Source organism: Spea bombifrons, chromosome 4 (genome assembly GCF_027358695.1).
Source record: "Spea bombifrons isolate aSpeBom1 chromosome 4, aSpeBom1.2.pri, whole genome shotgun sequence".
Taxonomy (NCBI): Eukaryota; Metazoa; Chordata; class Amphibia; order Anura; family Pelobatidae; genus Spea; species Spea bombifrons.
The window spans coordinates 20483232-20497264 of record NC_071090.1 but is presented as its reverse complement, the minus strand read 5'-3'; the positions used below and the strand labels follow the sequence as shown (position 1 = coordinate 20497264).

Here is a 14033-nt window from a genome sequence, read left to right as displayed (position 1 = left end):
TAAACAGACTAAGGACATGGATTATGTCCTGTGGTCCGATGAGACCAAGATAAACTTATTTGATTCAGATGGTATCAAGAGTGTGGCAGCAACCAGGTGAGGAGTACAAAGACAAGTGTGTCTTGCCTAAAGTCAAGCATGGTGGTGGGAGTGTCATGGTCTGGGCCTGCACGAGTGCTGCCGGCACTAGGGATCTATAGTTCAATGTGGGAACCATGAATGCCAACATGTACTGTCACATACTTAAGCAGAGCATGATCCCCTCCCTTCAGAGACTGGGCCGCAGGGCAGTATTCCAACATGATAATGACCCCAAATACACCTCCAAGACGACCACTGCCTTGCTAAAGAAGCTGCGGGTAAAGGTGATGGACTGGCCAAGCATGTCTCCAAACCTTAGCCCTATTGAGCATCTGTGGGGCATCCTCAAATGGAAGGTGGGGGAGTGCAAGGTCTCATCCACCAGCTCCATCATGGAACAAGATTCCAGTGGCAACCTGTGAAGCTCTGGTGGGCTTCATGCCCAAGAGTGTTAAGGCAGTGCTGGAATATAATGGGCCCAATTTGGACATTTCCACTTTTACACTGTTATACAGGCTGTACACTCGCTACTTTACATTGTAGCTGAGTGTCATTTCTTCAGTGTTGACACATGAAAAGATATAATAAAATATTTACAAAAATGTGAGGAGCGTCCCCGGAAAACTAGACGCACGGAAAACATACAAATAGCCAGGTAAATTGCTCACTTCAGTTAGCTAGTGGGTGATTTATAAACCGTGGCTCTCTGAAGTGAACAGTTTGAGATCATTGTGGAAAGTACAAACCATGTTGTAATCTCTTGGTTTATTGTAACTTCTACTAAAAAAAAACTGCAAGGTTCTTTCATACGTTGTTCCAAAGCACGGTTATGTTCTAAAGTGCAACTGTTACATATTGTTGAAACAAAATGGAGACTGGTGCTTTTCTAAAAGGGAAAAAAAGATCTGGAAATAGAATCACAAAGGCAGAGCGAGTCCTCTGTTTTTAAAGTGTGTTGATGATGTTTTTGTAATTACTAGGGTTCTTTGTAGGTGGATTTTAATTCTACTTGCTATGTAAATGTAAACTGCATGATGAAGGAAATATACTGCAATTAACGCATTGAAAGTTAATTGCTGGGCATGGAACATACAATTGGGTGTCACGGCACAGAAATAGACCAGTATTCCCTTGTTAAATGTCTCCAATGTTGTTATTAAGTTGTCTTCGTATGGAGTCTTCCCCGCCAATATTCTTCCTTCACAGTGTGGGGTTTTCCAAGGTTTAGGGGGATTAATGCAGCTTAATTTGTATAGTGCCCTTGCAATAACATAATCGATGACATCATATCTCAGACACTGTTCAAAGTGAAAAATATGAAAAAGATTTGTGTTTTTTTTTAATGGAAACCTGTAATTTACAATCAAATAAGTATTATAATACATATATATAATTCTAATAAAATATGTATTATCATTTATATAACCTTTCATATAAACATAAATTTGGACTGAAATGGTTGTTTATGACAAAGCAGTAAATATGATTTGCAAACGTACAGTAAATATACTTTGTTTGCAAACAGGCTTTGCAAACCAAGGGCGATAAGTTAACTTAAGAACCATTTACTGAGAATTAGGTCTAGGACTTATTTTTGGTGTACGGCCTATGAATGTTGGGAATTTTAGTCTGGCTCTCAGATAAAACCCCTATATTTTGATGATCAAATGGGAATTGTATTCATAAACTATGTGTATAAATGTATTTAGTAGTTCTCGTTGCTATTTTTTACTTCATTTGCAGGTATTTTTACCATTTTTATTCAGGATGCAGCAGACACGAGTAAATTGTACACCAATTATTTTATATTATTTTGTACACCAATTATTTTATAAAATGCACAGGGAATGGGGGCAAAAGTGCATATGAAAACCAGATTGAGTGCGACCTTGTTCAATTGGAAGGTAGCCAGGAGGTGACTAACAGTGTCCATGATTGAAATGCTGGGCCAAGCCAGATGTTTGCTGTTAACAAACCTTAACCAGTTATCCCAGTCAAACTAGGCAGTATAGGCCCATACAGTAAAATACTAATAACAAGGGAGAGCCAAAACATAAAGTACTATTATTATACAAATGTTCTCTAATATTACTGAAAATACTGAAAAATACTGAAAATAAGGATGCATGTGAAGTATTAACGTGAAAGAAGAATTAATGGCAATCTGTTGTTCTTTCCCATAGTGAGGCTGCATGACAGTATTTCTGAGGAAGGACACCACTACCTAGTGTTTGATTTGTAAGTATATGATAACTTTATGTGAAGTGTTCTTTGGTAAGTACTCAGATGTCTTACATTCTGACTATATCCCTCGCGACATTCGAAAGCTCTCTGAAAACCCATCTTTTTTCGAGAAGCATACAACCTTTCTCCTAACAGTCTCAGCCATCACCCTGATCAAGCCATCTGAATGACCAACAATCTCTACAGATCATCCGGACCAGATCAACTCATCCCCATCTAAGCAGTCCTCTCTCACTGTTTCACTTCCCCCTCATCCACCAACTAGAGTAGAGTCGCAAGAGCAGGCCCTCTTCTCCATTTGTTATTTTCTCTGATTTTAAATTATATATATATATATATATATATATATATATATACTTCTGTATATCTCTGGGTAAATCCAGGTGTTTAGGTGGTTATAAAAAGACAGCAAAATTAGTGTGGGGTGTAACAACAGGCTCTTGCGTCTTATGAAGCCCTCAAGGCTTTTTGGCGCAAAAGCAGAACCTTTAAAACATTCCCTAATCTGCTGTTAATGAAGTCCATAATCTTTTATTTCCTCCTGCCCTCTAAGTGACTTCGCTAATTTTAAAAGTCACTATCGTAGCGACCCCTGGGAGTCATACTGGAGTAGGTGGTGGGGCTCCAACCACGCTTGCCAGGGTACATAAAAAGTAATCTCAAGCCTCTTCGCCCGAGCCAGATAGCCCATTGGCAGTAGAAAGAAATGGTTGCTAAAACTTTAAATAATTTGCACCATTTAATTTCAAGACATCACAACACCTTACATGGTTCATGGCCACAAAGGCTGGCATATCCATTTATTTCTACTGCTGGTAGTCTACTGGTAGAGTGAAGAGGCTCGCTCTGGTCCTTCTGATTTCTTTTCCTGCTTGCTAATTTGTTTGTTATGTGGATACTGATAATCATAACTGGGAACTTCTGGTCTCTGGCTACCCGGAGACTTCCCTTGTGGGACGTGGCCAGGACTGCCCACTGACATCAGCGAGTGGTCCTGTAACGTCGGAGGGAGTTCCCACTGATGTCGATGGGAGGTCCCCCTGATGTTGGGGGGGTCCCGCTGACATCCAGGGCAGTCCCACTGATGTTGGGGGTGTTCCCGCCACGGCAGCGGGAAACACCCTCTTTTAAAGAGAAAATGGACGGGAAGCAGGGTGTGTCAAGACTCCGCTCCTGCGACCTGGTGGATTCGGGTCTTGACCCGGAGAACTGGAGAAGCAGTGCTTCACCCGGCAATCTCCCATGTATGCTGATGATCAGCCACAAAAGTTTCCAGGATCCATCTTATCTATAATAAGTCATTGGTTTGTGTACAAAACAGCACTTCATAAACTAGGGTTATTGCTGAGGTCACAGATTGTACAACTAGATTCTCATTGTACTAGGGCTCACTGCACACGCCCGCAGTCTTGGGTTTAGCTGTGTGGGCCATAGATCACTACCATGCTGTTCAGCGACGGGTATGAAGTCAAATTCTGATGCTATCACAATAGAAGCAGCCTCCAAGGCAGCAAGGAAAAGAGACACACTGGGCACCAGATACAATGTAGGGTCATTGCTTTCCAATAATGTCGCCCACACATCAGTAGGTTCCCTAACAGATTGTTCAACAAGAACATATATTATTTGTATAACATGTGTGTCCTTTTAGCAAGGCTGTACCCACAATCTGTGCCTGAAGTTGAAATATCTTCGAGTAGGATTTTACATGTTAAAAGCAAACATCTTTCAACTGTTAAAACATATGGCAAAATGCATAAGAATCCTTATTTTGGAAGGGAGGGTTATTGTATTTTTTTTTACTCAGAATATCCATGTAAGCATCTGTTATGACACACTTTTTCAAGGCTTTATGCCAGATTTGTTTCAAAAACAAAATGTCAGGAATGATTATGCAAATAATACATTTTCTGCGAAACCGTGATGTCCACATTTTAATATGTTTGTTTTTATAGAACCTGTTATATTCCCACCGTTATGCAGGTTCAAATGGAAGTCCAATGAAAAAAAAAAACAATGTTCTCTTTGATACAGTGCTGTATATGGTACTGTAGGTTAGCCCGACAAAAACCTGATTTTATCTCATTTTTTCCTATAAGTTTCCTTTTTCTGCAGATCTGGAGGCTACCACTCAGTCAGGCTAATAACCTGTTTGTTTTTGTTTTTTAAATGCACAATATTTTAGATTTTTTTTTAAATCAGACAGTATTAAAAAAAAAAAAGGCGTGAGTTCCTCTTTAATTGCCTTTTATTCGTTAAGGCTCAAGCAGGTATTTCTTTATGCAGGGAACAGATAATATCCAGAAGATGTGATTAGCAGGTCTGGAAGACATCTCTTTATCTAGCCTAAAATGTATCAAAATATACTGCATATGTAGAAAATCTACACTCAGGAAAGTGTGTTTTGGTCAGCTGTGTAACATTCCCCCGTTGAGAAATATAACAGTGTCTAGAGTAGAATTTTGTAAAACGTTAAAATGTTTTGTTTTTAAAAAAAATATGAATTCACTTCAGCCTTGGCATTCTACATGACCCCAACTGTCTTGCCAGCGCTACCCCTTCACAATTACCGCAGGGCATCAAAAAAATAACCCAAGGATAAAAAGCAATTCTTCTTTATACTGTAGATGTTTTAGTATGGTTTTAAAAATACTACTACACATACTTATATCAGACTGACAGATAATCCGTTATCCTCATTGTAAAGATTCCATATCTCTTCAGTACGATATAATCAAAGCAAACTGTGGTTTAAAGTGACGCTAACATTGAATTAGAAGCGCTAGGCTTCTTCACATGGATCGGTCCTGTAGAAGGAGCTAAGCTAAGTCACAGGTTTTAAGGGCATCGACAAGTTCCATATCTATTACCAAGAGTGCAGTTAGTTTCACCAAGTCTCATCTTGGAGGATCAGTTTCAAAGATATGAAATGTAAGCATTCCACCTTCTCCGAGAGAGGCTTGAGATGTTACCATCCCATTAAAGATGGTGACCTTACACGCACTGTGTGTTTTTTTTTCACCCTACAGGGTTACCGGTGGAGAGCTGTTTGAAGATATCGTTGCCAGGGAATATTACAGTGAAGCAGATGCAAGGTCGGTGCATGCCACTGAGGTCAAAGGTCATTTTCACTACCTCATTAAAATTCAGTGACTACAGCCGGGCTGTAAATTAACATTCACAAAGATTCTTTGGTATGGGAAAAAAATTAATGTGTAAAACTTGATGATCTTTTGCATTAATGACAATCTCTAGAATGCTATGAAAATAAACTTTAGCAGATCTGTCATTTTATTATTTCCTCTGAGGGCTTAATTGAGGTCTTAAAAAGCTTTTTTTTCAGTTTCTATGGCAACAGTCTATCAGTGCCTATGTTGTGTCACATGAGATGTGTTTACAGCAAAAGTTATGAGGGATATTTTCCTCGAATAAAGAATGATTTCTGCAAAATGGTTTGCCCAGTCATCTGTACTTGGAATGATGTTTTTAATGCTATATTTAGGGCCTGACTGGGGGTGACTAAGCAGCCCTGGCAATGTAAGGCCCATGGGGTAGGTGTAGGTCAGCGGCCCACCAGGCATTTGTTCCGTGTGCTGGAAAAGCTTGCTTTAGTTACCTTTAATAAAATCAGTAGTGTTTTGTTCATCAAGAACCAATATGTAATATTCTGGTATAATAAGAGTTGAGAAAATTGGTTTTAAGGCATCTTTACGATTACAGGTAATTCTGCTAACCCTTTTGCCTAAATAGTCTTTTATATACAAGAATTAAATATACGCAATGACAAAATTACTCTTCTGGCTTTATTTTATCACAGTTTGAAGAATTAGTTTTTTAACAATAGATGTTACTTTACGTTAAACTTTTCCCCAAAAGTGAACATTCAAGTTATAACGTTATCTCGATAGTCTTCTAACTGAATATATATTTTATAGCTATTTTTCTCAGTCACCATCTTTCATTCTCATTTGGTTCCCTTATACATTTCCATTATTTATTTAATATGTCTACCATCTAATATCAGGACTTATCTCACACACATGAATTATAACAGTACAATAAACATTGTTTGATCTGCATCAATGGTTATTATGGATATTTTTTATTTCTATAATAATAATACATATTGTAAATAATAAAACCCTCAAAATGTGTGATAGCAGGAAAATAAAGGGATTAAACCATGTTCATGATTTAGCAAAAATAGTAAAATTAATACTATAAAATAAAAACACGTTTTAATTTGAAACCGTAAGTAATTATCTATAAATCACATTTAGACAGATATGATGGTCTTTTAAAAAAGATCACTTTCCCATTTTACACCATTTTATCTGATGACTAAAATAAGATATATATATATATATATATATATATATATATATATATATATATATACGTATAAAACCCTACCTTATGTGAATCAGTTCTGTGGATTTATAGAGTTACTTCTGTCCTTCTGTTAAGCTGCTCCCACCTTCCAGGGCTAATTTTGCCACCTTGTGCTGCTTTAGACTCCTTCAGATAAAATAGCCTTCTTACAATACATAAGATTGTATGCTTGCCTGAAGAAGTCTGAAGAAGTACATGTTTTTGTGAATATTTTGGGGCAGGTGAAAGCTTGAGGCTCAGTGGAAATAAGATCTAGAGATATTGGGTATTGAGTTTTTTTCATGAATATTGAAAGGCAAGTGAAACCTTGAGGTTCGGTGGAAATAAATTCTAGAGGCACTGGGCAGTATGAGTGAAGTCTTGTGAGCAGGAAAAGGAAGAGGTCATACAGTCATGTGAAACAGAAAGTACAACCTCTTTGAATTCTATGGTTTAACATATCAGGACATAATAACAATCATCTGTTCCTTAGCAGGTCTAAAAACCAGGTAAAAACAACCTCAGATGACACATGACATATTACATTGTGTCATGATTTATTCAACAAAAATAAAGCCAAAATAGACATGACAAGATCCAGGAGAGAGCTGTATTTTGTATACCTATAGAAGAAAGTCAAGAAGAAGGTTGTGATTGATAGTATCAAAAGCAAAAGAGAGATTCAGGAGTATCAGCAGGAAGTCATTGGACACTTTTGTTAGAGCCACTTCAGTAGAGTAGGGGGCCAAGGAGGAAATTAGAGGAGAGGAATTGGTGATTACAGCATACTTAAAGGTTATTGCTATAGTTCCAGAAGGAAGGAAAAGTTTAAATATGTGATGTACAAAGGGAGGAGGAGAGAGCAAGATGTGATGTGAGCAAGGGGACAGGTTGTTCGGTAAAAGGAAGAAAGGAGAGAGACTAGTTCTTCATGTGTAGAAAAAAAAAGCAGTGTGGCATGGGAGGAGTGATATGGTGGTGTAGATGAGAGTTGCAGATGGGTGGCAGTGAGAGAGGTTTATGGTGTGGAAGGACAAATAATGGAGTTATAGGATGGAAAAAGGTGGTGTGGGATGGAAAAAGGGTGGATACTACATATGTAGTAAATAAAGTCCTCACTAGCTTTGGATTTTTTAAAGTAGCGTTCGGCAGTGTGGCAGCAATTCGGACGGACGTATGCGTTTTTAGTATGCCAGGGTTGGGGTTTAAGCTATCAGGGGTAGAATAGGGTCAATGCTGTCAAGAGATGAGTTGGAAAATGGAGGAATGTGTTGCAGGCTTTATGAGTGCTGAAGGAGAGAGTTTTAAATATACTGTCCAAGTGGACAGGAGTAGATAGAGGGCAATAATATGAAATAAGGGAAGCTGAAGAAAATGAAACAGGCATAAGAGAAGGCGGGCATAGGCATGCATAGGCATAGCTATAGGGGCAACAGTTTTACTTTGACAATGTAGATACCACCATGTTACGGTATTAAAGAAACACTAATGGTACTCACGTCTAGAAGAAAAAACATAAAGGATTCAATGTGTGTAATTGACAAGTCAGCAGTGCATAGTACAAATACAATGATACAAAAGATCAAAGACAATTGACTTTCCTTTGATATTTGATATAATTATATTTGTCCATGACACACACTGGTAATTAGACATGAAGCCAGTGTACCTTTGACTTTTAGATAGGGCAAGTCTGTTTACATGGGAACTTTCTAAATGAGATGACCCTGAGACTTTCTGAATATTAACCCCTTAATAATCCATCACAAAGAGGACTCTAAAATGTGATTGTTTGCGAGCAGACAAAAACTTGCATTCATTCAAGTATATGGGAGTTTAAAAAAGCAGTTATTTGCAAGCAAAAAATTAAACCAGGGCCTCCTATTAACCAAAAATAACAGTTGGGTGGTATATGCATACTTATACGCCCCTCCAAAGAGGATCTGATTTATTTTTAACCCTCCCCCCAATAGCAAGGGGGGGGGCAAAGCTGCATCCCAAGGGGTATTTTTTATAGGTTGAGTAGGGGTCTGGGCCTCCAATAGGGCTTTTTACATTATTTAACATCCATGTGCATTGTTTTGTTTTTTTTTAAACATGTTTTTATTTTTATTTTTTTCATAAACGTGTGGGGGCCCTGGGGGCCTAATTTCAACTTGCATATTCTCCCATACCCTCACAAGCAGCTCACAGATTAGTGAATTTGTGAGTATGTTTGCGAGTGTTAGTATGTGAGAACAAGGGGTAGGAGTTAAGTCTACAGAAAGAAATTCATGGACTTTTGTGAGTTTAATGTGTAGGCGCTTGAAAAGATGAAATGGATACAAAGTTGACACAGTGACAGTCGGCATTACTTTAGCCAGTTTAGATTTTAAATTTAATAATCTACCAAATGGATTTTTCTTTCCCACTTCATCTGCGTGTTTAGTTATCTGGTTCATTATAAATGAAATATCAAAATCATAATATAAGGGTAGACCACCCACTGTTTTTCTCACTGTTATGTTCTCTATTGCAGCCATTGTATTCAGCAGATCCTGGAAGCTGTTCTACACTGCCACCAGATGGGGGTGGTACACAGAGATCTGAAGGTGGGCTTCTCCTTTAGAGATATTATAGAGACATGCGTTCACCCTGATGGATTTGTGGCCAGCCTATTCAGGAGTAAAATGGGAGTATTGGCCAAACATACCTTCTGCTATAATCCAGTAGTAAAGAATCACTCCCCAAAACTGAATGCTTGAAAGACAGACCTTGCTTATATCAAAAGTAAGGTTTGCACAATCATTCCCTTAAAAGTTTAATAGAAAATCACTTTACCTTTCCGGACGATACTTACTTCTGTGAGCCGGTGTCCAGTGCACATAGCACAGCACAGGAGCTAACTGTGTCCTTAAAGCTCTCTCGCTTAACAGTGATAATTTAAAGGGAGGTTTTAAAACATGTGAGATTTATATAATCATATATATGAAATATTTGTATATGAAATATTTGTAAAATTGTGTGGAAGATTATAATATATGTCAGGGTTACACTGCAAATAGCTCTTGCATATGCAATTGCTGCAGATATCATTTGTCCCTGGTTATAACTTCATGACAGAATATCCTTGCTTTGCGGTAAAACGTAGGCATATAGTTGAAGATTTTTTTAGTCTTTCAAATGTCTTCTATTCCAAAATACACAGTGAATGTACTACTGCTTTGTAGGTAAATTCATACATCATTTACCATCAGTTTATTGCAATCTTCGAGAAGAGCCAACAAAAGAATGCCTCAATTAACTAATTTCCCTATTAAAACAGACTTCACAGTTGTGGTAATTTTTTTCTCTTAAATAATTGAATGACGCCATCAACTGTAGAACCCATCATATCTTGACTTGCTTGAGTGGAATTCAAAATATTACTTTGTAGTAAGTCATATGCGGTAATATTGTTGTTGCGTTGTTGGGTTAAATGACCTGATAGAGCAATTCTCATTAACATCATTGAAGCAAGACAAGCACAAACGCACCAAGTTCAGCAGTAGGCATATGATTGCGGAATTGAACAATACATTTTGAATCAGGGGCATAACTAGTAACCACAGAGCCCTGATGTGAAAATTGCCCCTGGGGCCCCCCAACTTAACAGCTGGCATGTGCCATTATTGCCCCCAAGAAACTTGTCTGTGGCTTATTTGCCCCTTGCCCCCCTTCCAACATACATACTGGCATACATATGTAAACACACTTACACAAATTACACACACTTACTCATCTCACCCCACTTACACCTTCATACTCACACACAAACACCTACACACACACACGCACACAATTACATATCTATGCTCATACACAAATACATATCCATGCTCACACACACAATTTCACATCCATGCTCGTGTAGCCTTGGTTTCACCGTTGGGTCACGTGACATAACATGACCCAGATACTTTCCTGTGTCCCTGTGCCAGTTCAAAATAGTTTAGAAAGGGGCCTTCCAACCTGGGCAGCACCCGTCTTTGAACCGGTACAAGGAGACAGGAAGAAGTGGTCATAACGCGCAACTGCTGTGACTCCTGTAGTTCCGCCACATTTTGAATATTGTACATGGTTTGTGGCTGTACCCTGTGCACCTCAATCTTTTGATTTCAGCTTTTTCTTATGATGCTGTTTTCCCTAATGCTCCATTCATTTTGTTATTAAGCAATTCTTTCATTCTAATTCTCACTCCTGTCTTTCCAAAGCCTGAGAACCTTTTGCTGGCTTCCAAATTAAAGGGAGCTGCTGTCAAACTGGCAGACTTTGGCTTGGCCATCGAGGTGGAAGGTGAACAGCAGGCATGGTTTGGTGAGTCCCTTTGCTAAATACATTTCATATCATAGCATGCATTCTTTTATCTTAACAATGACTTATAAGAAGGATAGTCACATTAACAAGCTAATCCTACAATGTTTAATAAGCCTATATTTAAAATAGGAATTTGAATTTAATTTCATATTATTTTGATGTGCGGTTCACTTAGAAAAAACATTAATGTAGTTCTAGCATGTTCAGCAAATAAAACCTAACTCCAGTAACTAAAGAAAGCCAGCACTGATTAGTGGTAAACTGCACTGAAGGCTGTGTAAAATAGTCTCTAATATACTGTATCTATCTTTAAGTGTTTTTCCGCATGAGAGAGAATGGGAGAAAGTGTGTGAGAGGCTCAGAGTGTCAGTAAGAGTGAGAGTGGAAAAAAAACAATGAAATGCTAACAAAAATGTTGTTTTTGGGGTAATTACTTCTCCATATTATAACTTCACAATTAAAAAAAATCTAAACTGCCTTCTCGCACACAGGGTTTGCTGGAACGCCTGGTTACCTCTCCCCTGAAGTGCTAAGGAAAGACCCCTACGGAAAGGCTGTGGATCTTTGGGCATGTGGTAAAGCTCCATACAAACCTTTTATCTGTGCTTGAGTTAATACAAAATGTGGTTTCAGTAGGCTTTGTGTCGATCCATAACAAGAAGACAGAGTCTGTCCTAGCGGGTTTTGCCACCTTTACTGAAGGAAAAACTAAAATGTTAGTGTTTCTTCCACAGGGTTGTATTTTCAGATTTTACCAATAATTTTCCCAAATCCTTCACCTTGAGTATCCTGATCATATCTATATATTATTTAAATAACCAGTCCTTACGGTAGTTATCCAAATTTCTCTACCCATTTGCAAGTGACAGCTGCTATCTTGAATAATTATCCCAGTCATTTAACTTTCCCAGAAAATGGGAAGCATCCAACAGTTCCTTCTAAATGATTCACAGGTCTGTTAAGGTAAAATAATTCCTTTCGAATACAACAGATTTTAGTGCGGTATTTAAAAAATATTTCAAAAATATTGACAGCATCGATGGGCAACAGGTCAATTTTTCTCATTTTTTTTCTGCTGCATAATTTCTAAGTGTGTGGTGAGAAATTAAAAAATGTTCTTCTTTTTCCACCATCTGTGACACAGTATAGTAATTTCCGGCTGTTTACGTATATATAAATAGTGTGCACATGTTCTTCTTTGGATGCATTATGCATTTGGTGTCACTTATCTGCTCGTGTACGCTTGAGTATGTGCTCAATGACTCTTGTATGTTTATACGCACAAATATATCCACATTTTAGATGTTTGCAAGGCATGCAACAGAATGGGAAAAAATGGCCTCGGGCTAACTTTTTGCAATAAGTAAAACACATCTTAATTATTCATGAGACGGTGGTATATAAGTGGGACAGCCTCCCAGCATAAATGCTAGATACTAATACAGTGAGGGGATTAAAACATGGATGGGATAGGGATAAAGCTATCCTGAATCTAAGACTAGAGGACTGATTAAGGTCTGAGTCTTTTCAGGAAACATGGGCACACCAGATGGGCCGAATGGTTGTATCTGCCAACAAATTGTATGTTTCTATGCAACCGTAAGAAGTTAATGAGACAATGGGCTGACTTATGTTTTAAATGCATGGCTTTAGCCTCATCCACTAAAAAAGAAGTGTCCCTCTTTAGACAATGCAAATGTTGGGTGGTTTGAGTAGATATAGCTATATATTAACCTCTTCAGTGCCACGTGTTTTGGTAACTTAAGTCACCTAGCAATTTGCCATTTTTGCAATATGTCGGTTCAGCCATTATTCCCCTTTCCTGTGGATAGTGCATCTATGTAAACTATATATATATATATAATGTTTTTCAAGGAGAGGTAGAGCTTTCTTTTAATGCCAAAGATACAGGATTATCTGAATATGTAGAATGAGTAATTTAGTAAAAACTAGCAAGAAATCAGAAAACAACCCATTTTCCTATATTTTCAACTCTGAATCCTCACAAAATTATTGAAATTATCAGAATACACCCTCAAAATGTATCAATTCAGGTGTCCTGATTTCAGAAATATTTCATTTATATAGAATGTCCATATGTTTCCAACAGATATAGGAAACATATTATAGCGTGTACATAATGGATTCAAAATGGTGGAATTGCAGCACTAATTTTGAACAAAGAAGCTAAAAAATACCCCCAAAAGTATATATTTCTGTTAACCAGACAACCCAGAGTATCTCATCATGAACATTTGGACAATTTTCATGCAACCATTTGGCCACCAATTACTGCCAAAGTTTCCCGCAGCAAGAATTTCTTGCACTTCTGTGTTGCTTAGGATTTGTTACACAGGGTATGTATCATGGCAGAGAAATCCAGAAATCCAAAATTGTTCAGCCACCTCTCCAGATTACGGAAATACCCCACTTGCGTAGTTTTTGTTAAGTTAGAACATGCCAGTATATTGAATGAGGGTGTTTTGCTAGGCCTAGGCTATCTGTAAAGCAGCTTAGCAGCCCGCGGCAGAACATGTGCCCATAAAGGTATATATTTTTGTCACCAACACGTCTGTTTTTTGCATAGGGTTATGGGAGAGAAATCCATCAGAAATTTGTCAGCTGCATCTCCTGATTTCACAAATACCTGACATGCATTGGTTTTTAATGCATATGCGTTTTATGCTTTTTTTTAACATATGGAATTGGGCCAATTGAAAATGCCCCCCTTTACCCCTTTAAATCTAATTGACTACCCTGGTATGGTAGACCATGAAGCAACCATTGATTCAGAGACCTGGTAAAGAAGGGCAGGAAGGGCAGTGGTACCTGGAGTCCTTCCTAATCCACTTTTTTTTGTAGCAGACTCTGCATCTTTTTTGAGGCTTCTGTTTGGCACCAATGGGGGGATTGTGCAAGGAAAATGCCTGCTGGTAAGATGCAGGATATTTTCATCTTCCACATTTGGGGTGGCATCCTGAAAGAGGATACCACTCAGGATT

General features: G+C 38.1%; 1 protein-coding gene across 2 annotated transcripts in view; it reads left to right on the top strand.

Annotated features, from left to right (window-relative positions):
• CAMK2A (calcium/calmodulin dependent protein kinase II alpha) overlaps positions 1 to 14033 on the top strand; it is a 57909-nt gene that overhangs the window by 27219 nt on the left and 16657 nt on the right. For both annotated transcript variants that reach the window (XM_053461872.1, XM_053461871.1), the window contains exons 4-8: positions 2265 to 2319; positions 5355 to 5420; positions 9215 to 9287; positions 10929 to 11031; positions 11523 to 11606. In XM_053461872.1, the coding sequence (XP_053317847.1) occupies positions 2265 to 2319; positions 5355 to 5420; positions 9215 to 9287; positions 10929 to 11031; positions 11523 to 11606 (381 nt within the window). The remainder of the gene's footprint in view (positions 1 to 2264; positions 2320 to 5354; positions 5421 to 9214; positions 9288 to 10928; positions 11032 to 11522; positions 11607 to 14033) is intronic.